Source organism: Schistocerca piceifrons, chromosome 2 (assembly GCF_021461385.2).
Source record: "Schistocerca piceifrons isolate TAMUIC-IGC-003096 chromosome 2, iqSchPice1.1, whole genome shotgun sequence".
NCBI classification, from domain to species: domain Eukaryota; kingdom Metazoa; phylum Arthropoda; class Insecta; order Orthoptera; family Acrididae; genus Schistocerca; species Schistocerca piceifrons.
The window spans coordinates 303,970,002-303,989,431 of NC_060139.1; the positions used below are offsets into that span (position 1 = coordinate 303,970,002).

At 45.5% G+C, this 19,430-nt stretch overlaps 1 protein-coding gene across 1 annotated transcript in view; it reads right to left on the minus strand.

Annotated features, from left to right (window-relative positions):
- The window catches only part of LOC124775088 (probable chitinase 10), a 384,516-nt gene that overhangs the window by 187,265 nt on the left and 177,821 nt on the right, over positions 1-19,430 (minus strand). The window contains exon 2 of the mRNA XM_047249898.1: positions 1,618-1,699. Within this exon, the coding sequence (XP_047105854.1) occupies positions 1,618-1,699 (82 nt within the window). The remainder of the gene's footprint in view (positions 1-1,617; positions 1,700-19,430) is intronic.

Sequence of the window (19,430 nt, forward strand, 5' to 3'; positions counted from 1 at the left end):
CAAAGACAAACTGATTAATAATTAAAGGCCCAGCGGCAACTGTTTTTATAGAATACCAGTCGGGACCAAAGACAAAATGATTAATAATTAAAGGCCCGGCGGTAACTGTTTTTATAGAATACCAGTCGGGACCAAAGACAGACTAATTAATAATTAAAGGCCTGGCGTAACTTTGGTTCATAAGTACCCAAGGAACAGTGAAAGTGACCACCTAGCTATTGCTCTGTATCACTACGAACGCGTAGAGAGCAAACTTCTGTAACTACACTACTGGCCATTAATATTGTTACACCAAGAAGAAATGCAGATGATAAACGGGTATTCATTGGACAAGTATACTATACTGGAGCTGACACGTGATTACATTTTCGCGCAGTTTGGGTGCATAGATCCTGAGAAATCAGTACCCAGAACAACCACCTCTGGCCGTAATAACAGCCTTCGTACGCATGGGCATTGAGTCAAACATAGCTTGGATGGCGTATACATGTACAGACAGCTGACCATGCAGCTTCAACACGATACCACAGTTCATCAAGAGTGGTGACTGGCGTATTGTGACGAGCCAGTTGCTCGGCCACCATTGACCAGGCGTTTTCAGTTGGTGAGAGATCTGGAGAATGTGCTGGCCAGGGCAGCAGTAGAACATTTTCTGTATCCAGAAAGGCCCGTACAGGACATGCGGTCGTGCATTATCCTGCTGAAATGTAGGGTTTCGCAGGGATCGAATGAAGCGTAGAGCCACGGGTCGTCAATGCGAACAAGAGGTGACCGAGACGTGTAACCAATGACACCCCATACCATCACACCGGGTGATACGGCAGTATTGCGATGACGAATACACGCTTCCAATGTCTGTTCACCGCGATGTCGCCAAACACGGATGCGACCATCATGATGCTGTAAACAGAACCTGGATTCATCCGAAAAAATGACGTTTTGCCATTCGTGCACCCAGGTTCGTCGTTGAGCACACCACAGCAGGCGCTCCTGTCTGTGATGCAGAGTCAAGTGTAAACGCAGACATGGCCTCCGAGCTGATACGAGGCCGTAGGGATCCAGCACGGCGTTCCGTATTACCTTCCTGAACCCACCGATTCCATATTCTGCTAACAGTCATTGGATCTCGACCAACGCGAGCAGCAATGTCGCGATACGATAAACCGCAATCGCGATAGGCTACAATCCGACCTTTATCAAAGTCGGAAACGTGATGGTACGCATTTCTCCTCCTGACACTAGTCATCACAACAACGTTTCACCAGGCAGCGCCGGTCAACTGCTGTTTGTGTATGAGAAATCGGTTGGAAACTTTCCTCACGTCAGCACGTTGTAGGTGTGGCCACCGGCGCCAACGTTGTGTGAATGCTCTGAAAAGCTAATGATTTGCATATCACAACATCTTCTTCCTGTCGGTTAAATTTGGCGTCTGCAGCACGTCATCTTCGTGGTGTTGCAATTTTAATGGCCAATAGTGTATAAAGTCAATTTTTTTTACCTTGTTTACTACCTCCTCATTTGCTGTCTAATTTGACGTTGGCGCGTCCCATAAATAACAAGTACGCTATGAGCCGTAAACTGGGAGAGTGTGGGAGCGTGCTGCTGCTGAATACTCACTGGAGGCGGAGTAGACGAGGTCGGCGAGCAGGATGATGACGACGCACCAGAGGGCTGCCCGCCACACACACCGCGGCGCAATCTGCAACACAACACACGGCGTTAGCGCTGTTATGCGGCACTTGTCTTCAGCGTGGAGGAGGGGCGGATGCGTGACACTGTGCTGCTACCTTACACTGTGTGACTGACAGATAGCAGGCACACATACACACACACACACACACACACACACACACACATACACACACACATTTGCTCAAATATTTTCAATTTACGCTCTGGGAACTCTAGGGAAGAGCTTTATACTGATTTAAAGGAGTTACTGATCTTACTAGTACAGTATCAACCAAGGCTAGTGCATCTGTTTTCATCCCAAAACATCACAAATAAGTTTTAATGGAATACCTTGTAACTGTATAAAACCAAGATTTGCCAAAGGTTACTTTCCATTTGCTGTCATTTTTCAGATTTCTGAAATGAGACTATAGTTGTATCTACCCCCAATACCGTTACAGACAAATAAGTGTGGTAAGTGGCTCATGTCGTCTCAGTTCTGCAGTACAAGTCTGAAAGTCGCAGCCCTATAGGACAGGAATGTCAAGCACGAACAGAACATAGCAAGTTCAATTGGGGGAGATACACATCGGTATACAGTGAGTGCCATGTTGAAGCAATCATTACTGAGGTCGACTGCTACCTGTCTTTACTAAGGAGGCATGTGCCAACTTTCCACAGTCAGAATGGTTGAGATGAGAGTATCATCGATATATGTCACATACGTTTTACTTGCTCTATTCTACAAATCACCTATCTTTAAAAATTCACAACGCCTCGCACGAAGCAGTTCGTAGGCCAGGTATTTCGATGTTGGCTGAACATATGACTCTGAAAAAAGTATCCGTTCAATTGAAGTGTAAACAATGGTCTTTTTTTTACGGTACAACTCTCATTTAGGAGAATTCTTGGATAGTTCCCGATTACTGCCTCAAGCATGTGTTATAAGCTGACGAAACGTACAGAAACTGCAGCGCACCACAAATGTGACTCGATAAGCAAAGGAGAAAATTTTGGGAAAAAATCCAAATTTTACGTATATTGCATAAACATAGAAAAAGTGATGATACGAATCTGTGTCAGTTCCATTTGTAAATGACATATATTCGCCGGAATGTTTAGTATTACAGAAGAAAATATAACTAACGATGAAGTTTATAACGGCTACACGTAGTTCACCAATTAAAAATGAATTAGCTATTTTTGTAACCTATAACGTTCAGATTTCCTGCCGAAAATGTCACTAGCGTGGGGCTGTCTCTTTCTCATCCCGAAGAGATCTGACAGCATTGTATCTCCTTATACACATAGTATAAAGCGATTGTAGTGTCAAATAATAGTATGAATGTATAACAGTTTTATTACATGAATTCTTAGAATTACAAAACAGTTGCCGACAGTCACAGCTGCAAAGGGAAACGCTTTTGAATCGAAGCATCGGGTCATCGTCCTGGCACACCAGTGTGAAAGAGGCAAAGATACCATTATCAAGGCAGTCGCTGCGGTCAAAACGATAGTAAATATGCAATAGGTATCGGCCTGTTTATGCCTGTAGAGCGGGAGGCCATTGGGAATAAGTCTACGCGCCTAATGCATCCGCGAAAGCTTGTTTGCACGCAGAATATCGCTGGCTGGGAGCCAACGGCGTTAGCGCAGGCCGGACCGCGAGTGAAACCTGCCGAAATATGCAAATGACGCGTATTCAAGTGTCTGCCGGCTCGTTAGCGAGCTCAGCGGAGACCTCTGACGTAGCGGGAGGGTGCCGTGGCGGGAGAAAGTTATAAACGAAACAAACAAGGCGACCCCGCCGCTACTCGGGGGCTGCCTCCCGCAGATGTGGCACGGGGAAAATGTTTGCACTGTGCAGAGTCTTTTATTTTCCTCCGGTATCAGCGAACGGCACTGTGCCTCCCGGCTCTTTGTGAGCAGGTGTACGATTCGTGCTTAGTGCGACTCTTATAACGGAGAAATTAACGATAAACTCTTCTGAGTTATTAGGGCCCGTCGCTTTTTTCTCTTCTATCTCTTCTGGAAATTCGTTGTCTCGTTCTCTTCGATGGAATCTTCTGAAGAAATTTATCCTGTCCTCAGATGACTACAGACAAATTTCCTTTTGTGAAGAAGATCCCTGACGAGGGATATAAGGTTTCATCACCTGGATAATTTTACTGTGACTGACAAAAGCTGACAATTCTGCTCGAGGGTAACACCCGCCCATACGTTGCAGAGATTGTTTCGACTACGTTGTAGAAGTTTCGATGGGAAGACCTTACAAGTCTTCCACACAGTCCCGATCTCTGCTCATGCGTTTTCGATCTTTTTGGAGCCCTGGAGAAAGATATTCATGGCCGTCAATTTGCTTCAGACAAAGAGATAAATGCCGTAGGGAACTATAGACATTTCTCCATGAACGCACTGACCGCCTTGCCTCACAGTGGGATAGATTTATTAACAGTTGTAGAAATTACTTCTGAAATAATGAACAGTTTTGTTACTTTTTCGATCTGACTACTCCTTTACAGTGTGGGAGACACCGAGAGGCGAAACCAGAGGCGCGAACTGATACTGATGAATAAACGGTAGAAACGCAAACGCACTTGCTGTGGGTCCAACAGATTACAATTTCATCCCAGAAACTGCCCGGCTGGATCGCCTGAAGACAACTCTTACTTTAGTCGATTAGGCTCTGTTGGTCACGCTGAGTTTTCCAGTTACACAGTTACGTCAGATCTGCCGTAAGCGTGCGGTTACTAACTTGAACTCGGGCGAACTCATGACACAGGAGTCATCTAGTCTTGGGAAAACTGAACAAAGGCATCATTCCAGCAAGGGGTTCCCCAGTCCCGCAGAGGAAAAGTAGCAATAGTTAGCGCTGTGCCCACCAAACGCCGCACAGGCAGCAATTGTAAATGTTATTTTTACTGAAAAAGGCCAAGAATTCTCGCTCGCGGTGAAACACGAAGGGAGACGAAGCACGCTTCGGATCGTTCCGTGATGCTCTCAGAAATTTTTCACACGAGACAGTCTGCCTGTCACCATTTCGGGGGAAGGTGAGAACAGAGGTTATAGTCTATAAAACTCGATGTTCTTTGAACAGCAGTTGCCTCAGTGCCAGTCATAGCTACGCCGAATCTGTGATGATCGTTTTCCAGCCAGAAATTTGCGCCTCCCTTTACTGCAGTTTGCGCTGCCAGTATTACAGCTGTAATAGGAGTCTAATTCTTTGTGCAGTTCCTCTGCATCACCTACGTAATTCTTGTACAGTTACTTATGCTCAAAGACTGACAGTGCTGAAGCGAAACCTATCATTCAAAAAATTAATGCAGTCAGACGGATAATAAAAACGTATCAGGAGGTTGTAATAGTTCAAATGGCTCTAAGCACTATGGGACTTAACATCTGTGGTCATCAGTCCCCTAGAACTTAGAACTACTTAAACCTAACAAACCTAAGGACATCACATACATCTATAGCCGAGGCAGGATTCGAACCTGCCACCGTAGCAGCAGCGCGGTTCCGGACTGAAGCTCCTAGAACCGCTCGGCCACAGCGGCCGGCAGAGACAGAAAATACATAACTACTGAGCAGTGTTAGTTCCTTGGCATTTCCATTTTTCCAAAGATTTCCTAAATTATCCGTGTCCGCTATAGGTATCACTACCACAGGACGCAAAACCACATCACTTTTGCGTCCGGCCATCCTGATTTAGGTTTTCCGTGATTTCCCTAAATCAATCCAGGAAAATGCCGGGATGGTTCCTCTGAAAGGGCACGGCCGACTTCCTTCCCTAATCCGATGAGACCGATGACCACGTTGTCTGGTCTCCTTCCCCAAACAACCAACCAACCAACTTTTCGGGGTTAGCCTTTGAAAGCTGGCTGTTAAATCGCAACTTTGGATATTACATTTTATTATTTGCATATGACAATTTTTCGCAAACTAGATTTTGTAGGATTACTGCAAAGATGATTCTATGTCTAGTATCGACTACAAACATTTCTCTCCTTGGAAATTTCGTCTCTGGGATCTAAAGGAAGCAAGCTCTGCACTCTCAGAGCTAACTCATAGTTCGGCGCACTACTTGTGTATTTGGTTCTTTATGGCGCAACCAGTGTGGCTGTCTGTGTTCCAAACGTGTGAACTGCATTGCTGCTCAAGAAAACAAAGTTAACTTAAGCGTCTCAATAAAGTGCTAAAATTAGCAAATGAAATGTTATCCAAAATAAATTGAACATCACGAGGTAACTTTGTAGTCAGATTGCGTTCCTAAAATTGGTGCATGATTCAAAGATACGTGAAAGGGCATAGCTTCCCAAATCGGGGCGTTTTAGGATTTACTTGCACTAATAATCCAATATTAAACCGAGCAGTACGCTTACACCTTGCAGGAGATATGTGCTGACTCCTCGCAACGCTTAAAGGTGACGCACAGGCCTTCCGGTCAGTACATCGGGAAATGTCACAAGTGCTCCTCGAGAGCGCAGCAAGACGTGTCGCTGGCGAGCAAACACGGTAACGAGGCTGACGCCGCCCACGCGCGGCGCGCGCCGGCCAGCTTCCACAGACGGGACGCAGGCCGCGGCGGCAGGGGCCTCCCCAAGGTCAGGAGCGGCCGGCTATAGACCAAAGTTGAAGGCCCCTCCGAAGCCGGGATGCAAGGCGACGCGCTGTCGTGTCGCGGCCGTGTTTACTGTAGATCAGATGTGGAGCGAGTGCGAATCCAGTGTTGAGGGTTGCGTGCGATCGAAAGCGAGGCGCCGCTGTCACATCAGTGCCAAACTGGCTTCCTTAGTTCCTTCCCGCTGCAGTTCCGCCAGTATGACTAGTCTCACAATGCGATCGGTGGCACTGCATTCGTTTACTACTCGTAGTTTCTCTTATGTGTTTACTGTTATTGTGGTGTTCGTACGTACGAATGGTTTAGTACGTTTACGTTATCTGTCTTCTAGCACTTGTTAGCAATAGAAGAATGCCACTCGACAAGTGAAATGGAAGACATGATATTCTGCTACGGTTTAGCAAATGGACGTAGTTTGTGAGCCCACGCCCTCTAAGTTGAAAAATTTCCGCAGTGGAGAGTGCCATCTGACAGGTCTTTCGGCAGACTTTTCCAGCGTCTGAGGGACACAGGTGCCCTTACATCTAGGAAGGCTGACAGTGGAAGGCCCCGCAAGTCCACATGTCTGACACGGAGGGGCGTGTGCTACGTAAGGTGGAAGAAACCCTTGGGACCAGTGTGCGACTATCAGCAGCACCAGAAGGCATGTCTCACTCTCAATCTGGGGGTTACTTCATGATGAAGTGATGCACCCATATCACTTACAGTGTGCTCAGGCTCTAAGGCCACAGGTTCATCATGGCAGAAGGTCCCAATGAATTTTGCAGAAGTCGGTAGTAGATCCACGGTTCACATCCAAGATTTTATTCATCGATGAGGCAGGGTTCACAAGAGGTGATGTGAATTTCCATTAGCAGCAAGTGCGGGCAGATGTAAATCCCAAAGCAATGCAAGTAAGAGGGCATCAACACCGATACTATATCAACGTATGGCAGGCGTACTTGTCGATAGATTAATATGGCCATACGTGCTACCACAAAAGTTAACTGGGGCGCATTTTCTGTACTTCGTCATTAATGTATTGCCTACCTTGTTGGAGGCTGTACATTGCAGCAACGAATACAAATGTGGTTCACGCATGATGGTGCACCAGCACGCTTTCGTCACAATGTGCTGAAATAGACATTTCAGGACCGCTCTGGATTTTGTTGGGGGGGGGGGGGGGGGTGAGGAGGGGTCACACCTTGGCCTGCTCTTTCCTAGACCTCAGTCTCCTAGACTTTTGCATATGGGGACACTTGAAGGAATTGTTCTACGCCACGCCAATCAACGACGTGCGGACAGTGCACGGTCGCGTTTTCAGTGCGTGCCAGCAGGTTCAACGACAACCGAGTATATTTCAAACGGTGCGTCATTCCTTACGCCCGAGGGCAGAGGAGTGTAATGTCATGAATGGACGCCAAATTGAATACCTCCTGTAAACACATGTTTATTGCAGAAAGTATCCGGACCTAAGTTTGTTGGACTTACTTTTCTCGTTTAGGTGAGTACTACCACCTCCCAAAGTATTTGGCACTTTTCTTGAACACTATATATATATATATATATATATATATATATATAAACAGAACCATAGTAACCGCTGACCGATCAGTCAATGTACTGATAAAGAATAATTTGCGCACGTAGTTGCAATGCCGCGAGACCTCGATTGTACTAGCGAACTCGTGTACCCGCTCTCATTTCTGCGCTGGTATAGTCTACTTGTACCCGAGACTCGAGCGACGAGTTTTGAGTTAAACTGGTAGCGGCGATAATTGGCAAGTCGATTCACCGAGAGTACAGAGACGGCGATTTCGGAGACAACGTCACAGGATCAGCTGGCAAGTTTAAACTGAGTACACGGACCTCATTCCTTATGTCTAGCTTTTACCACTGCTACGCAGTCAGAGGACGGCTCCGTCATCAAAGGGCGGACTGAGGCTGCCTACAAGGGGCGGCGCGAGGGTATGACGTAGTGGTCCATCGGTGCGACACTGGATCAGGAGGCGCTGCGGCTGCAGAGCAGATGCAGGAATGGCCGTGGCATATGACGCAACGCCACTCGTGATGGTCGATGAACTACTCGCATCGCAGAATCGTTTCGAAACCTATTTTCCAAGAGAAGCAGTTGTGCGCTTACGCAACCTACGTGTCACAAACTGGAATGAAATGAAATTTTTAATAAGTTGTTGAAGCGGAAGAAATACGTGGGGCGTTTAAAAGAAAGTGCTTGGGGTGGATATTGTCTTGTGCATGGGATTACAACGTTTTCATTTTCGAAAGAAGCATCTGATTTTACATGTTTTATTCTTTACAGGCATTTACGAGCCGTATTCGGAAAGTAAGGTCCGATTAGCTGCGATATTGAAACCACTGTGAAAAACTTGGCATTCGCTTCAGAACTGTTCCAGAAATTCGACAGGCAGTAGACCGCTCCATTCGCATCATCAACAGAACAGGCTCTGGTAAAGGTATACTACGCCTTGCATATCGCTGGCAACGGGTTCTACACAACGCTGGTGACTACTCTGAAGGACAGTAGCAGATGCTAACATGTAACTGTTTTGTATCGTTTGTGAATAAATAGTTGCCACTATTTAAATTCGAACCGTCGTATAATGCGGCAAATGATTTGACTTCAGTTGTATGTAATCCATTTCCTAAGAAAGTGTTTAATTTAATTGACAATTGGATGATAATCTGTGTTGGTTTTATAGCTGCTAACTCCGAAGAGGCAGGGAAAGTCAGAATCGAGGAAGTGGGTGGATGGGAAAGAGCGAGACAGCGACAGAGGAAAGGAGATACAGAAGGAGAAAGATGATGTTAATTTCGACCAGGAAGTACAAATGAAGCAACTTTCACCGCTATTAAGGAACTGTGTCCGCGTCTCGACGGAGTTATTTACTGGCACTGCGAGTGAGGATCCACGTCCAGGCATTAAATCCGCAATATCATGACCGCGAGTTCCGCCAGGGGTAATCCGTGGTTCCTTAAAGCTCACTACACCTAAGGAAAGCTACGATGCTTCCGTGTTTGCGACCAACTGCCATTACGTTTCTTCAAAATCTACTGAAAGCAACATTAGTTCGACAGAACATGTCGCGCAGTCGTCGTCTAAAACAAACATTAAGAAGTGGTTTATGTAACATGTTCCTTAACCTCCCATTTACTGTTTGAAATTAACTGGCATACTACAAAAGATAAGCAAATCACTTTACTATGAGAAATAATTCTTGTGACGTCAACGACGAAACTGAACGTGACACTGGCTTAAACACAACAGTATTAACAAAAAAATGGCTCTGAGCACTATGGGACTTAACATCTATGGTCATCAGTCCCCTAGAACTTAGAACTACTTAAACCTAACTAACCTAAGGACAGCACACAACACCCAGCCATCACGAGGCAGAAAAAATCCCTGACCCCGCCGGGAATCGAACCCGGGAACCCGGGCGTGGGAAGCGAGAACGCTACCGCACGACCACGAGATGCGGGCACAGTATTAACAGTCAGAAAACCTATAGCGTTCATTTGACGCCAATTTTTTAACAAAGAACGCCGTGTGTTATTTGTAGTATGAATAAACATAACAAGAAGTTAGCGATATATGTACATGCAATCGAATATTCAATAACAGGTAATTTCCACAAATATTTGTTCTTCCTCTGATTCTTGATGCAGACTGGAGAACATAGTAAATTTTAAAAACTGAAAATAAAAACTATATCACAAGAAATCAAGTCTTCAACCGCCTACATGCACTGACGCCTCGGCCATCCGGACACGCTTCCCGTTCAAATCAAATACCCAACCTGTCACGGACAGCTAGTGCAACCATCCATTTATCACACCGCTCGCAGCATTCGCTAAGTCTCACAGTGGTTCGGAGCATGTGCACCATCACAGACAATAACCGAGCCATCCTCGCACATGTTTTCATATGTAGTTTCCGTTCTGTCGGGCGTGTCTCCCTCTTTATTATATAAAAACATTCTCTCAAAATATCGATTCTATTGCACGTAATTTCAAAAAGTTTTTATTAAAAAGTAGCAACTACCACAACTGTAGAAATGTCTACACCTACATAGGATTATGTTCTCTACGAGTCACTACACGGTGCATGGCGGAGTGTACTTGCACCGCATTGCCCACTGTTGACGTTTAAAGTTGTCTGCTACAGTCCCATCTTTCATAACTGATTTTTGTGTTAAGTCGAAGACATTCTACAAACGTAATTCTATGACGAACAGTTGATCTAAGAAATCACCACTGTACTTGACGAGCTCATACGGACCTATCGCTGCTGCCTGGCGGTAGCAGTCAGCACGGAGCAGGGCAGCACGCGAGTCGCTGCTGCAGTACTGGTTATTCAATAATGGTTCAAATGGCTCTGAGCATTATGGGACTTAACATCTGAGGTCAGCAGTCCCCTAGAACTTAGAACTACTTAAACCTAACTAACCTAAGGACATCACATACATCCATGCCCGAGGCAGGATTCGAACCTGCGACCACAGCGGTCGCGCGGTTCCAGACTGAAGCGCCTAGAACCGCTCGGCCACTCCGGCCGGCAGTACTGGTTATTCTTCGCGTTTTACTTATAGACAAAACGAACATCGCACTAGACTGATTTTGGACCATTCTATGGAAAGGCACGTAAACTTCCGCTTTAAATTTCGTTTTGTTTGAAAATGGAAACAAGCCGACGCTTTCCGTCAACAGTGGTACTGCAAATATTTGCCGAAACAGTAGAGAAAATGCGTTTGACGACTCTTAGGAAAGACACTCTGTATGTTCAAAAATGGTTCAAATGGCTCTGAGCACTATGGGACTCAACTGCTGAGGTCATTAGTCCCCTAGAACTTAGAACTAGTTAAACCTAACTAATCTAAGGACATCACAAACATCCATGCCCGAGGCAGGATTCGAACCTGCGACCGTAGCGGTCTTGCGGTTCCAGACTGCAGCGCCTTTAACCGCACGGCCACTTCGGCCGGCTCTCTGTATGTACAGGGTGTTTCCGTAATGGTACTAGAAAGTTCCAGGGATGATGGAAAGATAAGGTCCCATACTACGAGGAGCGTAGGGGACGATGCGGGAGACCCACACCGCTGTACTAGGCAAGGTCCTAGTCCTGTTTGGTCTCCTCCCCCCAAATGAACCAAACTACCAACAGCACTGAACGTCAACAAATGTTCATATTTCACACTCTGAAGGTGTGTATTTTAGAGTCCATGTTTACTAGACATTTTTCTCTTCATTTTTCTCCCAACTCTGAATGCTGCCTACCCAACACTCTTACCAACAACAGTACCCGTATTTGTATTCCGCTGACAGAGGTATCAAAACGATTTTCTCTTATAACTTTCGGCTCGGTCGTTTCCGGATCAGGGTCGCTTACCTCAATCTCCATCATCTATGAAAGTTTATAAGATCAACACGGATTCACCATGCATATGTGAGAGAGCCCTTTAGCCGGACAGGAGAATGACTACGTATTTTCTCTTTCCCTTACGCTGATACACGCTGCTGCTATAAGCTCCCCTTCTTTACGTCGTCGATAACGCAGGAGCCGCTCGAACAGGATGTGTGCGACCATCGATTAAACGACGTGAGCATAATCGGGCGGCCATCTTGGCGCCGATGGAGCGTACACTCGATTAACCTCTGGCCGTGCTGCCATCGCGTCGAGGTCACGACCCGGCAGACGACGTCGTTCGCTTGCATCGCTTTCGCAAAGTGAAGTATCCGCCGCAGATGCTCGTGCGTGACGATTTTACTCCTCCTCGTGAAACACCAGAGCTGCACCGCTAATCAAGTAAATACTGAGTCGATTAAACCTCCTGTTTTCACGGCAGCGGAGCTTAAATGATTTTCCTCCTTAAGGGAACGGAACTTTTTCTACAGGCTCTTTACAGTCATCTATTAAAGCAGCAGTGATTTACCGTCTCTGGTAAATATGCTTTCCCGCAATTCCCTGGTTCTCGCAACTGCTTCACAGATTTCATCGTGGCAGAGAAATTTCAGGCTCTCTCCAAACTTTCGTTTCTAGAGCTTCTGACTTACGTTTTAATGCATTCGCCTGTACTTTTCTGGTTACAGGAATGATTTCAGAGTAAGTAAACGATAGCCTTTCTAACACTTTCCATTTGTATTCGCAGGTCCGGAGATCCGCTTCCGGTCCAATAGTTGCATTGTACAGTGTTTTAGCTCTCCAGTCGGGTAGAGGTAGCTTACCTTCAATCGCTTTCGATGTCTTCACCAGGTATTCAAATAAAACACGGGAATGATATCAGGTGGTATCACTGAGAAACATCAAAGCAATATAATCTTTCAAGACCATCTGTTTGGAAAACTAAATTAGTTAATATATTTCAGCAGACTCTTCCAAAATTGTCTGATAATATTTTCAATGAATACTCATTAAAATATACATGTGTTAAGTTGTCGTCAGCCGTCTGAGGCGGACAGTTTTCGTGGTAATACGAGTCGTAAGAGATCAGAGTATTCTTACTGAAGACGAATGCCGAATAACAGTAGCTGAAATAGCAGCTGACGTTGGCATTTGCTACGGTAGTGCTGAGACCATCATTACTGACAACCTTGGATTTCGGAAAGTATCCGCAAGGTGGGATCCTCGACTTTTCACCGCAGAGCACCAATTTCAGTGTCTCAAAGTGTGCAAACGGCTACTGACACACGCGCTAAACTGAAGGGCAAGATTTGTTTGACCTACGATGAAACCTGGGTGCACCACTACACCCTGTATCAGAAAACAAAGTAGCGTTCAATGGTGCAAAACGGACGAATATGCACCCATCAAAGCCAAAAACCGACTCTACGCAGAGAACTTCCTTGCAACAGTTTTTATTAATTTTAAAGGAGCTCTTTTCATCGATTTTCTCCACAAAAGAAACGCCGTACTGTGAACGCTTCATGTTGTTGATAACTGTTGGATCTGAAAAACCATGGATATTTTTAACCCGGGATGTGATCGTGCCTCATGACAACTCTCGGTCCCTCACAGGGGCCCGAACTCAACAAAAAATTCATGGATTGTTCTGGACCACACTAGAACATCCTAATTATAGTCTGGATTTATTGCCTTGTGAATTACATTTGCTTAGTCATACAATGAAGGCTTTCACGACCTCATGTTTCAGCTGCTGAGAATTTTTCCGGGCTGTATGGCCGTGGTCCATGGAACTCTTCAGTCCCAGATGTTTCGTTCAAGGCTACGTTGGATATCTTCGGAGGTGCTCCTGGTTGTTCTGAGTCTTCCCGACTGACGAGTCGGACGTCGAAGAGCGGCCCAAATACTGTGGAAAGGGGCGTGGTCTGGATTTCACGTGATAGCAGAGATAAACCTTGTCAGTGATAAAAAATTTTAACTATCGATTACAGTACGTCGAAGATAAAAAACTTCTCATCGATTCTGTAGCGCCACAGTCGATACATCACGGAGTTTCATGGCTTCTTCTTTTCTGTTAAAATTATCCCCATGTTTATATATTTCGATGGCTTCTCTATATAGCCGTAGATAATAGTTCGTCACAGTGTTTGCTGACTAGGCAAAACAGACAAATCAGCTGTGGCGGAACATGTTCCTCAATCAGGTGATCACATAGTGAAATTTTCGGAAACTGAAGTTTTATGCACTATGACGAACTATTATCCACGGGTATGTAGAGAAGCCATCGAAATATATAAACATGGGGATAATTTTAACAGAAAAGAAGAAGCCATGAAACTCAGTGATATATGGACTGTGGCACTACAGAATCGATGAGAAGTTTTTTATCTTTGGCGTACTATAATCGATAGTTAAAATTTTTTATCTCTGTCAAGGTTTATCTCTGCTATCACGTGAAATCCAGACCACCCGCACTTTTCACAGTATTTAAGCCTCTCTTCGACGTCCGACTCGTGAGTCGGCAAGACTCAGCACAACCAGGAGCACCTCCGAAGATGTCCAACGTAGCTTTGGACGAAACGTCAGGGATAGAAGAGTTCCATGGACCACGGCCATACAACCCGGAAAATTCTCAACATTTGCTTAGACCACTAGAGGAAGCAGTCAGAGGACAGAAATTCGACGGCGATGGCACTGTCGAAATGTTCGAGGGCAACTTGCTGCTGTCACAACCAAGTTCATTTTACGATAACGGCGTCAGGAAGCTGTCTGTCCGCTGGGAGAAATGCGTTTCCTGTTCATGAAGGTGTATAGAAAAATAAGTTCATGTGCATGAATTTTACTGAAGTTTAAATAAACTTATAGATAAAGCCGGTTTATATTCGATTCACCATAGTATCTGAACGATTCCAGTACATCGTACAATCGTTGCCTCGACGCATCACTGCAATTTTGAGGGCACATAGAGGAGCGACTAGCTAATAACATCACACCCATGACTTTTGTCCGCTAATGCCGAGTGGCTGCTAACCGCCAGTTTACGCGCCTGCTACTTCCCGAGGTAGGCGACCCGCGCAGCAGAGTGTCTCGCTGTGCGGTAACAGCTGAGAACAGCGGACAGGCAGCAAACAACCTGCTGGCCACTCCGCCACGCTAGACCGGCTTCCGCGTTCGAAAGTAGCCGCACACCCACCCATCCACCTGCCGGGCACCCGCTGCGTTGCTGTCGCCGCCATTTCCACTCAGACGTACTTCTCAAGTGTACACTGCTAGATTTCGTCGTCGCCGTTTCTTTATACAACATTGTATAAATACTTCATCTTTGATAACCGATAAGTTACTGTAGTGCAAAACTCACATCCTGAACCCTCATTCGACTGGAGTCAAGTCTCACAATGAAGTGAGTCTTACTTACAAGATGTGTCGAGTTGTACCGAGGTTTTGAGTCCACGTTACGAAGTACAGAGCCGCGCGGAGTGGCCGCGTGGTTTGAGGCGCAGTGTTACGAATTGCGCGGCCCCTCCCGCCGGAGGTTCGAGTCCTCCCTCGAGCATGAGTGCGTGTGTTGTTCATAGCATAAGTTACTTTAAGCAGTGTGTAATCGTAGGGACCGTTGGCCTCAGCAGTTTGGTCCTTTAGGAATTCACACACACACACACACACACACACACACACGAAATACAGAGCGGTCCAGAAAAATGTAGACACTGTTTGACACTTAATATTAATGTAACAAAATGACATACCATTACAATTCTTGCAAGGAGGGAAGGTTATAGCATGTGTTCAAAATGACTTCCATTAACAGCCACTGAACTGCTGACCGAATTAGGCTGTAAAGTGTTGCCGGTGCGATAGCCGCACAGGACGCCGCGGTGGTTTCTCGTAGCTCGTGCAGTGTAGCTGGCTTCTGTTGATGAACTTCATTTTCCAAGGTCCTCAAAGGTAGAAGCCAAAACGGTGTAAAGTCTGGAGACCGCGTTGCTGACTCAACAGCTCCTCTTCGACCAATCCATCGTCCAGGTAGATTTTCATCCAAGTAGGCTCTGACATCTCTGTAGCAGTGAGGTTGAGCGCCGTCTTGTTGTAGGTAAAACCTTTCATTTCCAAATACCTCTCGATTGGCAGGTGAAATCGATGTTTGCAGCACATGAAGACACACTTCACCTGCTATGGCACCTTCAAAGAAGAATGGGCCAATCAAACCGCGCGATGACAAACTACACCACACATTAACACGCGGTAGATTAACATGTTTGTCCACGTGAACGTGAGGATTTTTGAGGATTTTCGGGAGCCCAGCACACACAGTTGTGGTGGTTTACAGTACCGTTCACTTTGAACTGCGCCTTGTCAGACCAGATAACCATCCCTGCAAGCCGTTCATCCTCGCGAAGCGCGCCTTCAAACGACTCGCTATACTTCGATCGGGCTCGTTCTTGTTTATAGGGTGCAGCGATCTTTGAATGTACACTTTCCACTTTGTAGCATTCAGAATTCGTCGTACGCTTGATAGACTTACCCCGCCTTCACGTGCACCCTGCCTCACAGACTTTTGAGGTGGCCTAGTAAAATGTTACAACATAGCAGCGCTGGACCTGTTGATGTTTCTGTTAAGCTAGACCCTTCCTTATGCTCATCCTGAAAATACCGACGGCTTCAAATTTATCCCAAATACAATAAATTGTTGTACATGTTTGTGGCTGAGTTCCATAGCCATTACGCCATTGCTGTTGTACGTCCATCACGTTTTCGTACTTCCGGTACCTCTACAATATGGCCTTGCGCTGCTCAAACGACAATTTTACTTCATTCATTGCTGCACTGCCATCTGCCGAAAAACGTGCTCCAAGATCTGTTGAGAAAACGATGGGCAACGCTACCTCGCAAATCTGCAAACGATATGTGATTTTTTTGCAAAGATGCTAACTGTCCAAGAATGTCTACATTTTTTTCTGGACCGCTCTGCAGGTCCCCTGTAACTGTATCGATAAGACAGTTCAAAGTTCGGAGGATGGCAAAGGCATACCGCCCTCAGTACGTCATGTAGTGCACTGGATGATCAAACCGACCTTCTTGGTGCAGACAGCTTAAGTTTAGTAATGGCCAAAGGCTGAGGTTACACTAAAAGATTAACACTCTCAAGCATAATCTTTATCCTCACATCTCTTATACGAGGCCTGTTCAGAAAGTAAGCTCCGACTGATTGCCAAATTGAAACCACAGTGAACATCAGAAATGTTTTACTTGTAACAATTAGCTACACCTTTCAGCTACTTCTCTACGTAGTCGCCGTTCTGACTTAGACTTTTGTCATAGCGTTGTACCAACTTTTCAATAGCCTCATCATAGAAGGCAGCCGCCAGTGCTTTCCGCCAATTCTCCACGCTGGCCTACACCTCGTTGTCTGTGTCAAAATGTTGTCTTCAAAGACAGCGGTTCATGTGACCAGAGATGAAACTCAGGGGGAGACAATTGCGGACTGTATTGTGGGTAATCTAACATTTCCATTTGAAAACGATGCAGGAGCATCTTCATTGCCCCTGCAGAATGCGGCTGAGAATTGTCGTGAAGACGAAACAGCACGACAGTTATGTAATGTTAGCTGCATAGCTTCAGGCGAAATTTCTCACCAGGCCCTCGTACTTGGCGGCAGACACTATTTTCTAGACATCTTTACGCACTCACTGCGAGCTCAGAAATGAGAAGAGCGACGTGATGCTAACTGGGGTTATACTAGAGACACTACCCAACACATCTGTGCAAAGCTTTATCGGATTTTCATAGTCGTTTCCATTTCGCGACCGATCGGAGCTTACTTTCTGAACGCCCCTCGTACATCAGGTCACATAGTCAGACAGAATCTTTGTTTTCTTATTCGTTCTAAAGCATCCTTTATTTATTCTCTTTCAGTGCTCAAACCAATTTTTTGTGATATTTTCTGTTTTTATGGATGACTTACACTTAAATACACATATCAAGTGAGAAATGGTATTATAGAAGAAAGCTGTAACTATTTTATGTGTCGAATGAGCTGTTATAAGAGAGACAAAGGTGAAAATCAGGCATAAATTAAAAAATGTTGTATCTTCTACGAATAAAGAGCAAACTTTCTCCTCCTCCCTGTATAAGGGGCTAAGGCGAATGTTAACAAAATTCTACACTAGGAACACTGGTTTTCTCGCGAAATTCTACATGACGGTCCTACTCCTTTCAGAACAATTCGTAAGGCATTTCACTTTCAGTTCTCACCGAAAAGTCCCTCAGTGGACAGGATGCACCCGAAAGCCACCAACAAATTTTCAGTCGTTGTTCAGGAATATTTTCTGAGTATTTTGCTATAAGGGATCCGCGGTCTCTGTGACTAGTTCAGAGTCTATATATGTTACTAAATTATAGTCCTCCGTCGCCTTTTTCTACCAGTATGTAAAGCATAACGTCAGAAACTACTATAGGGATTTTCATATGGTTTTCGCTAAGAAATAGACTGATTCAAGAGGAAGCTTTCTGTATATAATTTGCTAGTGCTACGCCAGAAAAGTCACCCGTCTGTAAATACATAGTATTACACTTGTGAAGCCACGGCAGATAGCTAGTACTAATGTAATTAAGATTTACTCATTTTTTTACATCAAATACCTTTGCTCATGCGAAAATAGTTTCACAACAATGGAAAAATATGCCACCACTGAAGCGTACAACACAAAACACAGAGCAATGAAAAAGACTACGGTTATGTGGTTGCCGTCGCTTCATAGCGTTGTTGTATCGCTCTTTCACTGCATTCAGTGAAGCAACATTTCTTCTTCTCCTTCCTCTTACTTTTACACATTTCCTTCTGACTTGGTTATATGGATACTGGCAATTTTCGTGATAGATGGTGGCTGGACGTCTTTCCTGACGCCTCCTCTCCCGCCACCTGTCTGCGCCTAGATTAAATCACATGTCCAATTGTCAGAACGTTTCCTAAATGTTTGCAGGAGCGGGCATCCGGCCGGTATTCACCTAGTGAGATGTAGAAAACCGCCTAAAAACCACATACACGCTGGCCCTCACACCGGCCACATCGGATTCGATCCGGGAGCGGGTGCGTCTCTTCGTGGTGCAGAAACGGGCGCCTTGATGCTTTCTGCTTTCCAAGCGAGTATTCACTGAAAGCATACATTACAGGCATGTCATTCAACTCTTTATCAGTAAACCTATCCATTTTGTTGTATATGACTGTTAACGTACAACTAGTCCAAATGTTCAAATGTGTGTGAAATCTTATGGGACTCAACTGCTAAGGTCATCAGTCCCTAAGTTTACACAATACTTAACCTAAATTAGCCTAAGGACAAACACACACACCCATGCCTGAGGGAGGACTCGAACCTCCGCCGGGACCAGCCGCACAGTCCATGACTGCAGCGCCCGCGACCACTCGGCTAATCCCGCGTGGCTACAACTAGTCCGCATCTCGTAGTCTAGTGGTCTCTAAATCCTTCATCGATTCCCGGCCATTTCGGAGATTTTCATCTTTCGGGGATTGGGTCTTTTTGTTGCCCTCGTCGTCCGCAGCTCGTGGTCGTGCGGTAGCGTTCTCGCTTCCCACGCCCGGGTTCCCGGGTTCGATTCCCGGCGGGGTCAGGGATTTTCTCTGCCTCGTGATGACTGGGTGTTGTGTGCTGCCCTTAGGTTAGTTAGGTCTAAGTAGTTCTAAATTCTAGGGGACTGATGACCACAGATGTTAAGTCCCATAGT